General features: G+C 33.0%; 1 protein-coding gene across 50 annotated transcripts in view; it reads right to left on the bottom strand.

Moving 5' to 3' along the window:
• Positions 1-21,769, bottom strand: part of RIMS2 (regulating synaptic membrane exocytosis 2) — a 593,954-nt gene that overhangs the window by 72,226 nt on the left and 499,959 nt on the right. For 31 of the 50 annotated variants that reach the window (XM_081070114.1, XM_081070110.1, XM_081070145.1 and 28 more), the window contains one exon: positions 13,923-14,164. The exons of the other annotated variants lie outside the window; for them this stretch is intronic. In XM_081070114.1, coding sequence (XP_080926240.1) covers positions 13,923-14,164 — 242 coding nt within the window. The remainder of the gene's footprint in view (positions 1-13,922; positions 14,165-21,769) is intronic. 50 annotated transcript variants of the gene reach the window in all.

The following is a 21,769-nucleotide window of genomic DNA, read 5'->3' on the forward strand; positions in this document are numbered from 1 at the left end:
TATATTAAAATGTCTTATTGGAATTTGAATGAAATTTAATGAGGACTATTTTTGAGAACAAGAAGAAAATTACACCAAGAGATAAAGAATGACTGAGCAACCATAAACGACCAAGAGGATAAAGCAAATTAAAACTAAATGAACTGAAACAGTTTTCTTATTCAGAAGGAAGCAGACACAAAATATTCTGTGAAAAAGCCAGAAAAAATAAGCATCTTTATATCCTCATAATTTTTTCCAGTTTAAATTTCGACACATTAAGATAAATTCAAAATAAATAAACATGATTGAGAGGATTAAACACAGGAATAATACAGTATACAGAATCTCTGAGGAAATTTTACTGAAGTTGAGATGGTGTAATTCAGAATAAGCCCAATCCATATGTAAATATCTGAAACATCATTCAAATATACACTGAATGTGAACCACGTGGTCTTCATCACTATAAAATAAAAAACAAAAAATATTTGATTGTAAGTGGGATTAAATTCTAGAACATGATTCAAAAAGAACCTCTACAGCTTTAAAATTGTACATTGTGCTCTGTGGTTTGGAAGGAAGATATATTTCATTGAGGAAGGAAATAAACTTCAGTTTTCCATTTCTGTTAGAAATAACAAATGGATTTTCAAACATATATGTATTTAGGTATATGATATGCCATCTTTCTCACATTTACTATTTTGTTTTTAAAACATTGGTATTTCCATCTGTGTAAAGCAATTTTTATTGTCCTTATTTTTTTGGGGGGGGGGACTTTCCAAATGAAATAAGTCAAATGAACACAGATTATTAAATAGTCTTTGTATTTTATTTTAAAAGAGATCTATTTTAACATATTGAAGTACAAGTCTATCAAATTGTCATTTTCAGTAAAATAATTTTACAACTGACTGGTTAAATGAAGAACTTAGTCTGGATGATAGCAAGTCAGAAATCTGTGGTCATACATCTTCCCTTTGACACACAGATAGCTCAACTCCAGGATAAAATGACTGCTGGCAGAAGGAGCAGGAAGACCAAAAAAAGACAAGGAATTGAGATACTCCAAATATCAGTGGGACTGGAAGGGATACGATAGGAGGCTGCTGGCTGCTGTTCTCCTACCTCTGGGCACTATATTTCCTTTGGAAAGGAGGGTTTCATTGAAAGGGATTGATGTAGAAATGCCTCAGTTATAAGCACAATCCCCTGGGGGTTCTCTGTGGTTTTCTGCAATTATTTCCCTGTCTCTGCACCTTTCTATGCTTTCTTGTACTTCTGCATTACATGTTGCCTCACCATCAATTTACTGATCAGAATATTTCCCCAACTCATCTCATACTTCTCTATTAGCTCTTGTCCCACTCTTATTTTCTTAGCAATCATGAAGCTTCAAGGAAAAAAGCAATACATTCCTCATACACCAGAACAAAAACCAAAAACAAACACAAAACCACTCTCTGGACGAAAAGCTACAGAAATTACCTCTTATGCCAGTGCCGAACTTCTAGAGAAGTATACTAGATCCATTTTCCCACTATTTCAACTTCAAGTATATGTCTAGGTTAAACTAGAATCTATTGCCCCTCTCTGTCATAGTATACATAGTATACAAATTCGGATTTTTTATAGTTGAAATTAAATCCCTTTTCAAAAAGTCATTTTGGCTTTTAATTTGTTTTTAATAGAAAATATATATACACACTGATCTCAGTGAATATGCCAACCATATTCATAAGTACAGAAATAGCTAAACAAACCAAACACAAAGACAGAACGACACCATACACAATGTACAACATTCAATTCCATTCAACAAGCATTTGTTGAAACCTGCTGTGTGCAAAGTATCCCAACAAGCGCTAGGGTGGATGGAAAAGAGCCAGGCCAGGTTAGTATCTCCGGTCATACACTTTAATGCCTTTTGGTACTTTTTTTCATCAAGGTGAGCTTTGTAACTTTCACTAATTATTACTTTATTTGTTAAGGCCCATCTCTCTGATTGGAACATAAATACCAGAAGAGAAGGATCCCAGTTAATAATACCATGGTGTCTATTACAGAGTAGAAATTCAGTAAATATTTACTGGGTAACAATATAATGATAAAATGTTATAAGGTAGTGGATAAGGCTGTCAGTTAAAAAAGAAAAACTTTGTCTTACACTAAAAAGTCAACCCTCAGTTTTTCCTCTATGTCTCTGAGACTGTTTCTGATTATTTCATTCATTTATTCTTTTCTTTAGATTCCACATATAAGTGAGATCATATCGTATTTGTCTTTCTCTGTCTAACTTATTTCACTTAACATAATGTTCTCTGGGGAGGGGGGGATAAAGGGGAAGTTGAGGGGATTAGAAAGCACAGTTGTTAACCACAAGATTGCCATAGGGATACGAAAGTCAATTTGGGGAATGTAATCAATAATGTAAAGATTTTGTAGGGCATCTGATGGACACTTGTCTCATTAGGAAGACCACCTCAGGGAAGATATAGATGTCTGATCACTGCACTGTACACCTGAGGCTGAAGCTGAACAATAATGAGTGTCAACTACTATTATATATATATATATATATATATATATATATATATATATATATACACACACACACACACACATACATTTTATGTATATATATCAAATAGTAGTTGACACTCATTATTGTCATACATATATGTATATATAATATATATATAGTTACAAGAAGCGGAGTACAGCATTAGGAATAGAGACAGTGGAAATGTAATGGCTGTGTGCAATGTCAGAGGGATAGTGGATGGGGGAGGGGGTTATCACGTATGAGAGATATAAATGATCTCTAACTATTACATTGTTTTGTGTACTTGAAACTAATAAAAAAGAAAAAATAATAAATAAATAAATAAATAAATAAATAAATAAATAAATACTGCCAGAAGGATTTGTCCACTTAGAGCAGCATCAGAGAGGAAAGATGGGTTCTATTCTGCCTTAGTGTTTTTCATTCTACAAAGTCTCAATACCAAGTAGCTTTCAAAGCCCAGGGGAACAATGAGCCAACACTACTACCTTTTCCATATGTGGGAAGAATGAGTTTTATATTGCCAACCTAGGGCTTTATTAAATTAGCTATAAATACCAGAAGTCTTCCTAGTAGGTAACAGGAACAGGACTCAATTGAATAAAAAGCATCAAGTAGCTCCTCTTCAGAGTATATGGAAATTTCACTAAAAATGGCTTTTACCTTAAAATTGCATTTCTGTTTATACGCTGATACTAAAAAACCTTAAAGCATTTATTTTAATAAAATTAAAGACTTCTTTTTCTTAGATTGTATTTCTCAGCCTACAATTAAACTCTTTATGGTTTAGTGATTTACAGTTACTAGGTCTTTAGTGATTACTAGCATGTACGATGCCTTTGGCTATTTACATCTTAAATATATGTCTAATTAAATTAAATAAAACCAATATTAAATTAAAAGTAGTTCCCTGAGAAATTTTCAGTTTGAAGAGAAAGTATTTCCCCTCCAATGGTATGAAAAGAACTAATTATAAAAATATACTGTTAGCCACAGTGGGGTGATGTAAAGCATACCAGTTTTGGAGTGTATTTGTATACCATGAAACTGTTGAATCTGTTTGCTGATATGTGAAATGGGAATGATAATGCATACATATAAGGTTGTGAAAATTAAAATGAACAGATTCATGCTATTACTAATTACGTTCTTTTAATGACTGGTAAATTCTTTTCTAAATTTTATATTAAAAAGCTTATATCTTAATAACTGGTACATGTTCTTTAGTCAGGTTGTGTAAATTGTGAAAATTAACTTTTATTTCCATTTTGCATTTTCTCCTAGGAAGCATGTAGGATATAAATAATAATTTTTATATAACATATCTACACTATTTCTTGATTCTTCTCAATTTTCCATCTCTTTCCGCTATTATCATGGTGGTAGGTAGAATGGTCCCCAAAAATGTCCATGCACTATTTTCTAGAATCTGAAATTATGTTAGATCACATGGTAAAAGGCACTTTGCAGCTGTAAGTAAGGTTAAGGACGTTAAAACAGGGAGATTATCTTGGATCATCTCGGGGGCCCAACCTAATTACATGAGCACTTGAAAGCAGAACACTGTCTTGAGCTGGATGACAAAAGAAATACAGCAGAATGCATACTCAGAGAGACTAGAAGCACAAGAAATAGTCAATGTGCTTGAAGATGAAGAGGGCCGTATGTCGAAGAAAATGGCACCTCAGTCCTACAGAGGCAAGTAACGGAATTCTGCCAATAACCTGAATGACCTTGAAAATGGAGTCTTCCCTTGAGCCTTCAGATAAAAACTCCACTATGATGACCTGTTGATTTTGGTCTTGAGAAACACAGGGCAGAGAAACCACCCAAACTTACCCAGACTTTTGAGAAAATACTGAATTTGCATTGTTTTAAGTTACTAAGTTTGTGGTAATTTGCTATGGCAGCAATAGAAAACTAGTATATGTGGATCAGGTCCTCATCACCTCTGCTCTAAACTAATACAATTGTCTTCTATTCTTGATCTCTAGACTTACTTATTGACAAAATCTCTCTAGCTTTAGTTGTCATGACCCTGTTCCGAATCCGGCAATAATAACTCCATATTGTCAACTCTATGGTTCTAACTCCTTGGCCTGACATTAAGGTATTTGTAATCTGGCCCCAACCTCTATTGCTAGTCTTATTTCCCATCATGTGTCAAATACTCTCTGCTCTGTTTATACATAAACTGCATTTCTTTATCTCTGGGTCTAAGGTTGCCCATGCCTGAAATGTCCATGTCTCAGCATCTTCACAGTTTAAACATCTATAATTCAAGGCTCAGATGAACCGTTACCTTGGTATCGGTGTTGAAAGTGACAATTTCCACTACTGCACTAATGATAAGAATAACAGCTACATTGATGTTAATAATAATATTAACAATAGCAGTTGCCATTTATTAAGAACTTAGTATATGTTTGACAATATTTTAAATGCTTTTATAAGTGATCATAACAATCACATGAGGTAAGAAGATAGATTCCATTATTTTTACAGTTGTGGAAATGGAGGTTAGAGAGGTTACATAACTTGTCCATGTAGCAGAGATGAGATCTAAAATCTTTTCTCTATTCTGCTACACTTATAGAATATCTTGCTTGTCTTCATCATGTTCCACCTTGTTTTATATGTACTCAAGCCTGAAACTCATTTCTTCTAGTAGGTTTTATGATCCTTGAGTATAAGAACTATGAGAGTGTACGAACTATATTTCGTCAAGTTTTGTCTTCCACAGCACCTACCAAAATGCCTTTTTAAATTAATGAGATGAAAAAATGTATGGTAAAGTTTATGCTTTAGGGAAATGACTAAAATACCATAAGAATTCATTAGCAAATTTTAAATAATTTGAATGAGTGTGATCTTTATGTTTGGATAGAGATAATGCAAGATAATTTGCATGTGTAGATGTAAAATACATAGTTCCTAACAATAGCTTTTAAGGGCTCTATTATTCTTTCTATAAATAACACTAAAATATGAGATGATAAGAAGTATTTGACATATAACTATATGATCATATATAGATTTAAAAACTGCCACCTACCAATTTAACATTTTGAGGAACAGTTTTAAGTTATCTTGTCTATAACAAATGTAAATTGAACTGTTCATTCATTCATTCATTATAACAAATATTGAGTATTTAGTAGATATCAACTATTATCTTAGTTACCAGAGATATTAAAATGAATGTGATATAGTTCCTTCCTTCAAGGACTTTATAATCTAATGGTATTCAGACAAATACAAATAAATAATAACATGTTATTAGTACACAGATGACACTTAAGAATCTGGAAAGTAGGCTTATATTTTCCCATTATAGAAAAGTTTTTTTAATTCAACAAAATAATAACTCAATTAGAAAATAGGCAAAGGACTTGAATAGATGTTTTCCCAAAGAGGATATAATAACAGCCAATAAGTACATGAAAAGATGCTCAACATCACTCGTCATTAGGGAAATGCAAATCTAAACTACAATGAGATATTCCCTCATACTCTTAGAATGACTATTATAAAAAAATAACAAGCGTTGGCAAGGATGTGGAGAAACTGAACCCCTTGTGTGCTGTTGGTAAGATTGTAAGTGATACAGCTACTATGGAAAACAGTATGGCAGATCCTCAAAAATTAAAAATAGAATTACCATATGATCCAGTTAATTCCACTGTGGACATATGCCCCCCAAAATTGACAGCAGAGTCTTGAAGATATATTTGTATACCCATGTTCAAAACAAACTTGTTCACGATTGCTACAAAGTGGAAGTGACCCAAATGTCCTTGACAGATGAATGGTTAAAAAAAAAATGTGGTACATATATACAACAGGATATTAGTCAACCTTAAAAAGAAAAGAGATTATGACACATGCTACAATATGCATGCACCTTAAGGACATTAGGATACACGAAATTACCCAGTCACAAAGGACAAATACTGTATAATTCCACTTATATGAGGTATGTAGAGTAGTTAAATTCACAGAGACAGAAAATAAAATGGTGTTTGCCAGAAGCCAGAGGAAAAGGCGAATGGAGAGTTGTTATTTAATGGATAGTTTCAGTTCCGCAAGATGAAAAGAGTTCTGGAGATGGATGGTGGTGATGGTTGCACAACAACATGAACGTAACTCAATGCCACTAAACTGTACACTTAAAAATGGTTAAGGTGGTAAACTTTAAGTTATATTTGTCTTACTACAATAAAAAAATATAAAATAAGTGTTTTTTTTTAGACAAATAACATGAAATTCAATTAAAATTTAAGAAATGCTAATTAATTTCCACTGACAATAAAATTGCTATCTAGCTTGCTACAGAAGTACTTTAACACAATTTATGAGATGTTAATAATAGCTTTCACTTATAAGATTTTGTTTATTTCACCTATAATATTTGAATCACTTGCACTTATTAGCAAATGACAAATAGTCCCATGACTATCAATACTTTTAATTAATAATGGCTGGTAGTGTTATTATAACTTCAAAAGTGAGAAATGTGCCTAAATTTAGTGTTAAAGGCACATTTTTTGTTAAATTCTTAATATGTTATATAGATCCTGTAGCGTTAGTCTGAGATTTCTAATGACACGAAAGGACAACACTACTACTTAACATCTCCATTAGTCTCCATTATTACAAAGTTCTCTGTTAATAGACCTCTGAATTCAGCAAACATTCACTTAGAACTATTACTTACTAGAGCAGTGGTTTTAAGCCTTATAAAATTACATACTAGATAAGCTGTTTTAAATCTTTTAAAACATCATCTCCCCTCCGTTTCAGTAAAAAAAAAAAAAAAAATTATACATGATAGACATATTCGATTATACTTTTATAATACATAAAACATATAAAATATTTTAAAAGATTAAAATGCAATAAATATTTGCAAATCATTATTTCTAATGGTAAATAAGACTTTAAGCTCTCAGGAAAAATGTTTGAAGTAATGTATGTTATAATTTTTAAAAATATGGGTTTTCTTACCAAACCTGATTTCTCTTTTTCCTGAGCACTCCCTAGACTATATTCCACAACCTTCCATTTTCCAGCACTCAGCTTTGTGACTGAGTGAAGTTAATGAAATATAAGCAGAAGTGACTTTACTGTTTCCACTTCTTGCTCATAAAAACTTCCCATGTGATGACGGAATAGAGAGGGCTCCAAGGCCCTAAAGAGGGTAAAGCTACGGATGAAAAGAGCCTCAAACCCTGTCTGACCAGATGGAAGGCCACCCACCCAACTGGGAATAACTGCATTGAACTGATCTTTGCTCAATAAATAAACTTCTTTTATGTTAAGTTTTCAATTTATATACTGGAATTTATATAGTAGCTGGAATTATACTAGCTGATAAATAGAGCAATTTGAAGGTCTCCTTCCAAACTCAATTTTCTCCTACTTAGTAGTGTTAATGATGTTATAACTGAAAAAGAGACTTCACAAAGACATACCATAGACTATATAAAGTATAAACGCAGGGTAAGGTTCATTGTTAATAACAGTGGATACGAATCTATATTTTATTAGTCTTCCTGATAACTTTGAATTTTTTGATGAGCTTCTTGTCAGATCTTTGAGTGTCACCGTATTTACTTCATCAAAGTCTGTTGAAGATAGGAGTAGCTTTTTTGTGTAATTGCAATATTAGTATTACACTAGATTGACAATTTCATTGCAGGAATCTTTTTAAGCCACTTGCCCATTTTCTGATGGTTAACTAAACTAACTAACACCTCCAGAAAGGCATGCAAGACATGACATCCAGACCAAGTACACCAGCCTCTGATATCCAGATGAACTGAGAACACCAGGGTAGAGCTATATTTTAAATATTAGTAATGCTTACTATCTTTTTTTGTCTTTAAAAAAATACATTTACGAATTTCTTTCCATTTCCTAGAGAATTTAATCATGTACCCCAAGGAGTACATGGACCTTTCATTGAAGATCACTATATTTGAAACTATAATATAGCAAACATGACACTCAGATGGATATACAAAATAAGAAAGAGTTTAGCCAGGAGATAGACAAATAAATAAATAATTAGTTACAAAGTGTTATAACTGGAGTAAATGTAAAGTACTGTGTGAGCTTAGAAATATCATAAGATGAAAAGAGCAGATTCCACAGGTCTTAACAGCTGATCTCCACTTCAGCTCTAGAACCAAAGCCCTTTCACCTATTCAGTTGTTCCCAGAAGTATCCCCTCTTGCATTACAAATATAAAACTCTTCTTTGACTCCATCTCCATCAAAGTCCTATTTCTTTATTTACGTTTTTTCAAAAATCTCTCTTTCGAGTTGTTGTTATCTGTAATGTCCAACATAGTAGTCGCCAGTCACATGTGCCTATTTAAATTTAAATTAATTTAGTTAAAAATTCAAATAAATAAATAAAACATGTAGTCACACCAGCCACATTTCAAGGGCGCGATAGCCACATGTGGCTAGCACCACCATGTCATATCGGACAGTGCAGAGAGAGAACAATAATCATTGCCAAAAGTTCTATCGGACAGTGCTGGTCTAGACAGAATAATTTAGAGTGCAGTCTCTAGATCCATACTGCCTGGATTAAAATCCCAACTTCTACCCTTACTAGCTGGGTAAACTTGGGGAAGTCATTCCCACTCTGTCTACTTTGGTTTCCTCATCAGTAAATGAGGATAATAGTAATTAATTCCTGCTTCATAACATTGTTGTGAGGTTTAAATGATTTACAGGTAAAGTGCTTAGAATAGTGCCTCACACATAAAGAATGCTCAATAAATATTAGGTGTTCTTATTTTTATTCTTGAAATTATTCTCAAGACCCTACTTCACCTCCCATTTTCATTAACCTGCCCCAAGCAGGCTTTGTCCACTACTGTAAGATTTGCCAAGATTTACCCAATTCCTTCATCTTGCCAAATCCAATGGTTAATTCTCAGTCTTCATCTTATTTGACTTTTCAGAAGCACTGGGCATAGATGATCATCTTTCTTAAAATATTTTCTTCATTTGTTTCCAAGATACTATATTCTCCTTTTCCTCTTCTTTAAGGACTGCTCTCTCTTAAGTCTCCTATGATGGATTCTCTTCCTGACGTCTACATGTTGGAGTATCCCCAGGGCTCAGTCTTCAGCTTTCTCCTTGATTCAAGTTACCCTAAGTAATCTTATCAGTGCCATGGCTTCAAATACTACCTGTTGATTCCTCCCAAATTACATCCCTAGTCTTGACCTACTCATATCTAGACTCATATCCAACATAACAACTGCACATATATGTCTAATGGGCATCTCGACATCACCATGTCTAAAACAGAATTCTTGATTCTCTCATGAGGCTGAATTGGCTATTGATGTCTCACATCTACAAAGTGATTTTTAAGTTTTCAAAGCATTTTCTTATACATCTAAAAATGTTATCTTTATAAAAATCCTGTGGTACAACAGGTGTTAATTCTCTGTGTCATATGAACATTCTATGACTCAGATATGTTGGGTAGGTTTTTAAAGAGGTCATAGTTGATATATAACCAGAGTACGAAACAGAATTCAAGCCTCCTTATTTTCTCAATATGCTTTCTATTAGGTTATAACGCTTAGCAAGTCATAATTAATCTTTAGAAATGGTGACTTTAAAAGTGAGTTTACAATTAACAGGAAAAGCAGAATACAAAATAGCATGGCAGAAAAAAAGATGTATAATTTAGCTGCCACGTGTATTGGCCAATATACCTTTATAAGTGGTTTTCCCTTGCCAATTATTGTTTACATATGATTACTATGATATTATTGAGAATAATTTCACTATGTTTTAGAAAGATCTCATTTTCTCATTTTTCTATTCTTCAGGAGGCAAGGAAGCAGTCTTGTCTAGTTTAAAATCCATACTGGTGCAATGACACTTATTTTTATAATAATGAAAACCACCTTAAAAATTTGAAAACATTATTGTATGTCTTTCATTAAATAATGACTCTGTAACTTAATTACATGCAGATCTCCATATAGATGCCAGGAAAGTCAAGGTAATGCTAAATGAATCTTTGAAAATGCAAACATGCTAGTTAAAAATGTATTTCTTGGTTTTAGGTAAGTTACTCCATACATTCTATGTATTTATGTAAGCTCCAATATAATAAAACAAATTCATTACTCTAGATGTTATCATATAATCAAATGGTTTAGATATTAAATTTGAAGATTTCAGTTTTAAATACTGTTGGAGCTTATGATTGCAAGTTTTTTCTTAAAAGAAAACATAAAAATCTTACTTGAAACATACACATATATACACAAATATGGGAGTTAGAAATGCATTGAAAGTTTGGAGTCCAGTAATGAGAGATATTCTAATTCTATTGTTAATAGGTCAAAACTATTAGGTAGATAGGTAGAAATAATAGCTTGCATATTTTAAGCATGATTAAAATATTAGCTGTTATGTCACTGAATATTAATGGAAACGACGACAGAAAGGAATACTTCATGCTATATACTTTATGCTTTCTGCTATAGATAAAGAAAGGAGCTATATGATATAATAAGGAACAAGACTACATTTCTTAAATCTGCCAACATCACAATGTTTTTGATGGTTAAAAACCTATAACTACTCATACATAAAAAACAAACTAATATTGTTACAGAATTTCAGTGGATAGTTAATAGATATATACTTTTTCAATGAAAATACTTTCAAACAAAGATATATTGGATATTTATGCCAAAACTGTAAAGTCATGAAATTGATCATTCGGAAACAGTGACCATTCTCTTCTTGAACTCTTCTATGAGACTCTTAGCTCTGTGACAGTACTCTCATAGTTTTTGTCTTTTCTTCATGATCATTCTTTCTCGGTCTCCTTCAGGGGCTCAGGACTCATCCCTCTCCCTCTTCCCCCAACCTACTCCTTCTTTTATACGTCCAATATACATTAATAGCACTACAACAATCCACCCAGTGATGCAAGCCAGAAATACGGAACTCATCTTAGAATTCTCTCTCCTTCACCTCCCTATATCCAGTGAGACACTAAATCAAATGATTGACTATTAACGTTGCTCTTTAAAATATCCCTAAAACTATCACCCTCTCTCTGTCTCTATTACAATTGACTCAATTCAGGTTCATTCAGGTTCTTACCTCTTATCTGAATTATTGTTCTGCTCTGCTAATTGATCCTAAAATACTTCTTATCAGGTGCTCACTCCAGTAAACTCCAGTAGTTTACTTCTTTATTGCAGCCCCACTAGAATACAAACTCTAAAAAAAGGCTCTATTGTCTTGTTCCTGTTTTCCTTAGGATAGTCCCTGGCATACGGTAGATGCTCAAAAACTACTTGTTAGAAAAATAACAGCCTGAATGTCCTAACAATTATATATCATGTGAATCTTACCATATATAAATTCTCTATTGAAAACTTTTTAAAACTTCCTATAACCTATACATTAATATGGTCTACAGAATTCTCCATGATCTTGTCCCTTTTATCCATCAGCCTCATCTCTAGCTACATTCAGTCCAACATTTTATGGTAAAATTACACCTAACTGACTAAAATTACACCTAATTGACTATCATTCCTGTATATATAATGCCTCCATGCCTTTGTACATTACAGTTTTTTATGCTTTTTATCTGGAAAATCTTTCAAATTGTTCTTTACCTGGTTAGCAATTATTCTGCTTTCAGACCTTAGATCAGGTGTTATCTCCTCCTGGAATTCCAGGTTGGATCAGGTGTCCTTCTTCTAGTCATCCAGCACACTTTCTATACAATTCTAGTTCTACCACTGACATATGACCTTGCAACAACCTGTTCAAGTACTTGTTTTCTGCTAGATTATAAGCAGCTCAGGTTATAAATGGTTTCTTATTCATCTTTGTTTTCCATGTGCCTGGCACATAGTAGATGCTTGGTATTCATCAAAAACCCCCAAATAAATGGAATTAATTATTTAGTTTAATTCCACATATTCTCTAACGTACAGTCTGTCTTAGGTTTTTAATTTTTTGAATTAATAGACTTTATTTTTTTAGAGTAGTTTTTGGTTTCTAGACATGTATAAATTTTAAAGAGAAAACCACAATAAATAAAGCTCTAACTGCCGGAGAAATATGGAAACATTTTCAAAAGGCCAACATTTATGGTATTAGCACAACACAGTTAATTATGTATAAATGTTAGCAATTTTAAATCATTTAAATACCTGTGTTCATCAATTAAATTTCTATTTCTATATTAAAATAAAAATAACATTTTGATACACCAAATAAACAATTCTTATAACAACAATCACATTAAATATAGAGAGTCACAACCAAGTTATAAGGAATACCATCAAATGACTATTTCAATATAATATTATTATATAAGGCTCAAATTCCAGTATATCTGTTATAGTTTGTAAAATCAAGATCGGCCGGGTCCAGGAATTAATGTATCTTCAAATTATTTCGTGTTGCACGTTTAAGTCTTGACTTTTGTGTACAGGAACCCTAGTATTCAAACATAAATGAGATTTAATCCATTTGCCTATAATTTATTTGCTGTATAAGAAACACCGTATTATATGCTTTTGTTTGTTAGGTAAAGATATGCTATTATTTCCAAGACACCCAGGATTTAATGTTTAATTATCAACACCGATTTGAAAAAAGGCATCGCCTTGACTCACAAATTTCTTAATTGCTAACAGTGGCTTTTCTGAATAGGAGTGTTGGATCTAATTTATTTCTGCAGATGTGATTTTGCAGCGGAATTTTAAATCAGTAAAGCTTTGCATATCTTCACTGTCAGCAGAAAATTCCTCCATCGCTGCTGCTGGAAGTTGCTTGAAGTTTTACCAAGGAAATAAAACTGCAGTGAGAAAATTGATACTACTGGCAAATGCTGCTTACAAACTAAAAAAGAAGTTAGGTTGTCAGCAATAAGAATATATTATTCACACAAAATATGAGGTGTCATCTTCATCACCATAACTTGCTGGGAATAAAAATTAATTTGGCTGGTTCCAACTTGAGGACCTAAAGAAAAGCAAGTATCTCACAGATCAGAGTACCTTTGTAAAGGATCAGCAATGGGGCAATCTGGGGAACCACAGCTTAACTCCTCCCTGAGGAAGAAGGACGTTAAACACATTTCAAGAACAGTGGCCAAGATTTACTTTAAAGCAGGTTCATTCACCACTGAAAAACAAAGTTATTGTTATATTTTCAGAACAGGTGACTAAAGTTCCCCTTTCCCTCTGGAACATGGGATCATCCACATATTACTGCAATAAAACGAGTAAGAGAAAAGAATATGCATTTTAATTGCAACTCGGCTATGAAGTCAAAAGTAACAAAAAAATGCCTACCCGTTTGGCTGAGCTGAGAAGCGCTGCGACTTTTCCGGGAGAGGCCAACAATAGCTACCATTTTGGCCCCGATGCTAGAGCGCCGCTTTTTGCTGCTGGTGCCCAGGGCGCCCACTGCTGTGTCAGACTGGCTGCCGTCATTCTTCTCCAGTGAGCACATATCTCCGCTGATGCTGGTGCTTTTAGTCATGTTCTTCCCTGAGACGCCCATTTGTCTGCTTTGCATTTTGGATGTAAAGACACTGTAGGCCGATGGATCATTATAAGTGAAGACAAGAGTAAAAAGGAAAAGACAGAAAAGGTATTTTAGATGAAACATCTGGAATATAATTAAATTCTGTCATTTATGGGACATATTTTTAGGATTAAAAATTTTCAAATACCATGGTTTTGAATCGATCTTACTATTCAAGGCCAACCTTATCGCAATTATGGAAAACCAGACTTATTTCATTTCTGCTGTTGAAGAATACACTAGTTTGAATGGCCACAGGAAAAAAATACATTCATGAAAAATCACTGGGCTCATTGGGGAGAATATGTTGTCCTGCAAGTGCAAAAATGCTTTCAGGTAGCTGTATAATATAAGAAAGAGGTTTCCAAAAGCATTCTTCTCCAATTTGCTTCACTACTGTCTTCAAGAAGAAATGGGATGAGTGGGAAAATTTTTACCAAAAATGGCAAAAAATTATAGCATCCATTGCTGAGTGGCATTTTAAAATAAGCTTTTTCATTATGTGAAAAACCAAATAAAGTTTATCTAATAATAGTTAAATTTTCTAACAGGGATTGATGTTTTCATTAGCTTTGAATTAAAAATAATTTATTTCACTTTGTATAATTTCATATTTATGGACGTAAGTCTACATTCCAAACATAAAGAAAAGAAACATTTTCGTCTTGCATTCATTTGAAAGAAAAATCCTTATCACTTTTCTAGACAATATGGTCAGAAAGCAATCAATGAGTCAATGAAGCATGTGAGCTGACTGAGGAGCTACTGGGAGACTAACTCTGGGAATGGTAGTAATCAGAGAAAGGACCCTGGACTGTTCTGTGATTACTGGGCTGTGGTAGGAGATAGAGCAGGGGTTGAAGAATCTGGAAGCAGGCTGTCCAGCTGGCCCCATAAACCAGGAAGAATGTGAAGAAAGCAGCCTGCTTTGCAGAAATAGGAAGATTCATGTATATATCACCAATTATTGACTCAGTGCATTAAAAAGTCATAGTTACTGCTTTAATTTGATTCTGATAATCTGAGTGTATAACACATGATTATAGAAACAAAATAAAAGAATAAAATCTAAAAAATATTAGAAATATATTCATACATCATTGAAAGCATGAGAGTAAAGAAACTGACCCACTGAGCTGAGCTCTTACCTCTAATTCAATTTCTTGGTCTTTGTAAAAAAAAATATATTTTTTCTCTATTCTAGAGTAAAATCTGCTAAAAGGCTAGGACCACCCATTAATTTAATTAATATATACACACTTTCTCCCAGTATTTAAGAGGGAAAAGGCTCAATGTGAAATTTTAAAAAGATACAGTAAAGTGTATTATTATATTCTTCACAGTAGTTTCAAGGAGAAATGAGGCATAAGTTTCAAGGAGAAATGAGGCATAAACCGCCTGATGGGGGGTTGGGAATGGGAGGACCGAGAGAGAGAAGAGAGTAGTGTATATGCCCCAAATAGATCATTCTCAAGCTTGTTTGATTTTGCTATTTTTTAATAAACAATAGAATAAAAGAGTTTTGGAGGCAAACAGATGCAGGCTTCAATCCTAGCTTTTCTGCTACTTAATTAATTGACTTCCTTTAGAAGAGTTAATTGCTCTACTCTGAGCTCAGGTTCCTCATTTATAAAATTAGAATATTTTATTTTCCTTTATTATTTTCAAGAATATCGATAATACCTAAAGTAAAAATTTATAAATAAAAATCATAATTATTATTAGGGAATATGGGCAATAGATAAAATAAAGTTAAAGCTCTTCAACATGTATAATGTAAATACTTAATAGCATCAATAGAAATAATATTTGTAATCATAAATTTCAATTTGAAGAATTTGATATTAAACTGTCTAAAATGGTTTCCATATAGCCAGTGTTATATAATGGAGGGCCGGCTGCACTGAGAATCAGGAATTCTGGGTTTGCTCTTTGGTTTTACTGACTGATCTTGGGAGAGTTGCTTCCCTTTTTGGAACTTAACTTCCTTTGCTAATAAGTGAGAAAACATAGGTTAAGCACTAAGCAGAATGCCAGACATATAAGAGCTCCACAAATTATTATCTTCCTCTTTCCCATTATTATTACCACCGCCATCATCATCCACTAAGCATCCATTGTTGCGAACTGGAATATCTATAAGGACCCCTTTAACTGAATGCTTTGCTCCAAGATATCTCTCATTCCATGGATTCTGAGCAAATTAACACAGAAATGCAACCTAGGATTTCACAGTATGCTGTCATTAGAGAAGGCATGGCATAGTGTAGAAAAGTCAAAATTTGGTTGAGACTAAGGCTTTGAAAAATAGTAACATATGCCGATAGCCACAGTAACCTGGTGCTCCTGTTATGTAGGAATTTTTACCCCAAACACATACTGGGGGTGCCAAAAAATGTATACACATTTTAAGGAAAAAGCTGTATTAAAATTGTAATACTCATATACCGATAACAAAAGATGAATACAAGTCACATTTGACTTCTGCAATTACAAGAGGTGCTCAAAGTGGTTACCATCAGTGCAATTTTAACACAGTCTTTTCTTTTCTTAAAATACAGTATTTTCCTTTCTAAAAAAAAAAGCACCTAATCTATTACCTACCTACCAAGTAAATCAAAGATAAATTCACAAAATATTGCTTACTGTACCTTCTGATATTTGCATTTTAATTTTCAAGGTTTAATACAAAGGGTGTAAAGAACTTGGCCAAAATCAAGCAGGATACAATAAAATACTAACTGGAACTGGTAAGTTAATGTGTAGATAAATATTTTAATTACCATTTGGTTTTAAAGAAATACCTGTCTCTTCATTTTATCTATCTAATGTAGATAATGCATTATCTGCAAAAGGGTTCTCCTTGAAACACAGAGATCACCAGAGACGAGTTTATAAATTGCTGCCCCAGGATGCTGTGTTTTGAGGGGAGGGAGACTGAGGCAAGGGTATCACTATTGTTTTCCGTTACTTTTCTTTCTGAATGTCACCTAAAACTACAAGCAAACAATGTTGTAAATAAACAAACTATCAAACCTAATTTTCAAAGTTTTGGGACTGTTGATTTGTGGAATACTTGTAGTAAAGACTCTGTAAACCTACGGGATCATTTCAAATGATTAAGAAAGCAAAGGCCCACTACATGATCAATTACTTTAAAAGAAAAAAAATGCGTAAGTCTGGTAATATGGTAAATTTCCAATATTGCTGGTGTTCAATTTCTGAAGGGCAATTTGGCAATATATATCAAATGCCTTAAAAAAAAAAGACTGCCTTTAATGTATCAATTCTACTTTCAGGATTTATCCTAAGGGAAAACTTAGCAAGATTTAGTGCAGATTTAGTACAGATTTAGCAAGAATGAGATTCATTGCAGAATTGATCGTAATAGGAAAACACACAAGGGAAAAACCCCATAAATGTCTAATAGTAGAGGGTGTTTAAATAAGTTATGTTCATCAATAAAAAAGAATGTACCTTTGAAAATGCTGTTGTAAATAAATATTTATTGACATAAAATATGTTCTTGACACGGGGGGGTGGGGGAGAAAGGAAGCAGAGATTTGCAGCTTAGCTTTGGCTGGCACACATACCAAATATGGATTTAGCCAAATGCTGGGGGACACAGACAAATTCAAACGCCAGAGGCTACCCACGTGCACGCGCACACACAAAACAAATAAACAAACAAACTCAAAGGAGATAACAACACAACAAAAAGAAATTCACATAAAAAGAAAGACATCTCTTGTTAAACTAGGCAGTAGTTTGGGAAAGCTGGATTCATGATATGATCTACGAGTCACCTGTATAACTGGGGAATAAAGGGAATATAAAGAAAAATAAACTTAAACGTTCAGAAGTTTATGTTCTTAGGGCGGAGAAGTATAAAAGCACGTAGCATTTATCTAGAAGGATTTACTCTAAACAGTATGCCAAACATAATTTCAATTTTCTCTGGTTGGATATTATGCTTTTAAAACATGGTTTTTTTTTCTATTTTACTTTTTCCAAAATGAACATGAAAAATACTGGCAATAAGAAAAAATTAAACAGACAAATGAAAAGTGCAATCAAGGATCAACCTTCCTTTTGCTTTTACATAAGTCAAGTTATTCAGTGCACATAGTTCATTCCACAGGCTAAAGGTGCATAGCGTGGCTTTCAAGCCAATCCAACGAGTTCACTAAACCATAATATTGGGTGTTGATATAGGATACTCAGTTCCAGAAACAGACACAATGTTTCTACATTTCTAAATATTGTTTTATACATGTTTTCTAATTTTTGGCTTTAGACAAACAATGAAAAACTATATCTTTGGTAGTGTCAAAGTAAAATACGTAAAATTGCCAATGCAAGCTATCTACTTTATGACATAATTACAGTTGTTGAAAGTTGTATCCTGAAAGGTTTTTAAAAAGGCAAATCTGGTATTGTCAGTCATTAGGAGAAAAGTAATGAAAGGCAAGTGAAATATTTGTAAATATTCCCTGCAAAGTCTTAAATAGCATATCAAAGGTTAAAGGAGTATGTGATTAAATTAAATGAAGGTTATAAGCCATAGGGCCAAAAGTATTAATTAAAGAATGACTAGTGCTAAGGGGGTGCCTATTAAGGTAAATAGCAAACACATGACAAAGATAAATTCTGAGTTTGTGAGAGTATGGGCATAAGAGTAGCATTGTAAATAAAATACATAGTCATGTCAAAACAGTATTTCATCATATTGAAAGCTAGGAAGGCAGTTAGAAGAGAACTTATCCAAGGAATGGGTTGGATAACTTATCCAATGAGACTGGGTTGATTCAGAATTTTGTGGATAGAGATATACAGGGGCTAGCAGTTAACACAATGGAGTTTGAGAACTTCAGCACAGGAATAGAAAAGACACTAAAAGGTAGGAAGTGGACAGACAATTGTAGGAGTGGAAGTGTTAAAACATCTTGAGCTAGGACGTGATGCTAGAGAGGGTTTGGAGAGCTCAAAAGTTAGGAGACAATAGTAATCATGATAGAGTAGAAAAAATCTAGTAAGATTGGCCAAGATCCCAAATATTATGACACCTTGAAAGGTTTAAATTCTTTTTCCTTCCCTCTGCTGTGTTTTCCGAGGCAGATGCCAAGAGCTAACCAAATGCCTATCACCAAGGTAACTCATACTTGCTTGTACCAGTTGCCAGTCATTGGGCAGATGTCTGGATTTTAAAGTGTCATTTCCTGAATTGTATTCTTGTTGTATGTGTGTTCGTGTATGTGTTTGTGTGTAGCAAATCCTGCTCCTGTCTCAAGTTCCCCTAATTAAAAAATTTATATTACTCTTCCTTTGCTAAAATGTTGAACTTGAAATTATTATCCTAATTTATGATTTAATAAGCTTTATTTCACTCACTCAAATGACCATCTACAATTTTAGACTAGTAAAGTGGTAATCATTTATTCAACCAAAGTTTACTGAACATCTATCCCTACAAATACGGGATACAAAAGCGATATGACACTGTTTCTTTTAATCAATTTACTGGCAAATAGCATGTAAAATGTAAATATTGCTGTATAAAAACATGGTCTTAGTTTATAAGTGAAATTCCAATGACCAACCCTAATGTCGAGAAACCCTTTTAAGTTAAAAACATTAAGAAAACATCTCTCTCAAAAGAGTATGTAAAAACTGAGTTTCTTGTGTTAATTCTTAGATTTCTGGAGATGACAAATTTGAAACAGTGCTTTTAACATCACTGCGGAGATATAAATACGTTCTATCAATATACTATAACATATTAGGATAGTATCTAAATGTATTGGTGTGTGTGTGTGTGTGTGTGTGTGTGTGTGTGTGTGTGTGTGTGTGTGTTTTGTGTGTGTATGCCACAAAGTTCATGTCCAGAGTTAGGAAGAAATATTTAGCTAATTAATAAAGTATTTTTAGTTAAAAACATCTGCCTTGATTACAGCCATTAGCAGAGAAGTTATGTTTAAGGTCCTTAGATCTTGGGTCTCATGGTTGGAAGCAGTGCCTTGATGGTTACAGAGGACATCGTGCTTAGTTAGGATGGTTTAAGGAGCACCAAGAAGGCCTGTAGTGTCCAAAATTCCTTTCCCAACAGCTTGCTAGTGACAAAAATTCTACTATATTATTATAATTTCTAGATGAAAAACCACATTACTAATGGCTCACCAGAAAAGTTTCTTTTACTCATTGAGTCTCATTTTCCTAACCTAGTACATGAGGACATTACAGATCATTGTACTTTCAACCTCCAAACTTTTATGACTGTAATATTTCTGTTAATTTATTTTTAAAAAATTAATTCCTTTCAAATCTTCATGGTTCTTTTCTTTCTTTTTAATCCAGCTTTGCCTATTGTTCCCCACAATTTTCCTTAGTATATGATTTTTAAGCAATAACATCTCTCCTTTACAAATTTCCAGAATAACTTCCTAATTTTAACTTTATAATACAATGTATGCATAATCCCCTTTAGTTTTTCTATTATTTCACCTGCATTTTTCAGCTAAACCTGATTTTTTCTATATGTAAATATTTTACACAGGAGTAGACTTGCTTCTAACTCATTTTCATTTCAGCTTCTTCTGATAATCACCACATAATTACATAGTATTTCCAGTAACATAAAAAGGACCTGACAAATTATCAGAAGGTATACTTGCTGGCTCACAATTTTAAGTATCAACTAACATTTTTCACCATTCTAATACCAAAGGAACACTAATAGCTAAAATTTTATGAAAATAAAAAAATAAACCAAGGGCTTTGTTTATTCTTGCTAATCATCCAACTCTATAATCAATGTATCAAGTTTGTAGATTATTTGACAAATAATGACTATTTTACGCTATTGAAATGATTACACTAAATAAAAATTCACATTATGCCTCCAAAAATAATACTGAAAGCTAAACCATAATGTGAAAATATTCTTGGACTATAACTTACCCATATAAAATCATACAATATGAAATTATACTTGAACTGTAACTTTTGCCCACATACTCGTAAAATCACTAGATGTGTTTCAAAATATATAAAAACTTATAAATGGTTATATACTAAGGATATTAATTCCTCAGTCTATAAATTACAAAATACATTAGTCCCCTATTTTGAAAAATAGTGGATACTATTTTTTTTGAAAAATTGATACAGATCAAATTCAAATTTAAAATATCTCTATTTTTGTGTAGTCACATGGTATCATTTCAAAAACTGAGAACATGCCTTAAACTTATATATCTTGATAAAATCTAATTATTATCTACACAACTCTCATGTCTAATTAAAACCAATCTTTCAAACTCACATGGAAGAATCTACCCAAATTTTTGGAGTCTGGGATTAAAAAACAAAACTCATTCTAGAATGTTTTTTTCAAGAGGCAAAATATATATTATTCCTTTGTATTCAGAAACAAAGATACTTTTATTGCAGTCTATGTTTTCCTTGTATTTGTCTGACAATAAATGAGCAAAGAGAAGTATATAAATAAGTCCTGTTTCCTAGCATCTGTTAGTCAGGTAAAATGATTTGTGGGACACCAGAAATAACTCTCATTGTTCCAAATTCCTGAAATTTGTGGCATAATGTCACATAT

The sequence above is a fragment of the Rhinolophus hipposideros genome, assembly GCF_964194185.1.
Source record: "Rhinolophus hipposideros genome assembly, chromosome: 13".
NCBI lineage: Eukaryota > Metazoa > Chordata > Mammalia > Chiroptera > Rhinolophidae > Rhinolophus > Rhinolophus hipposideros.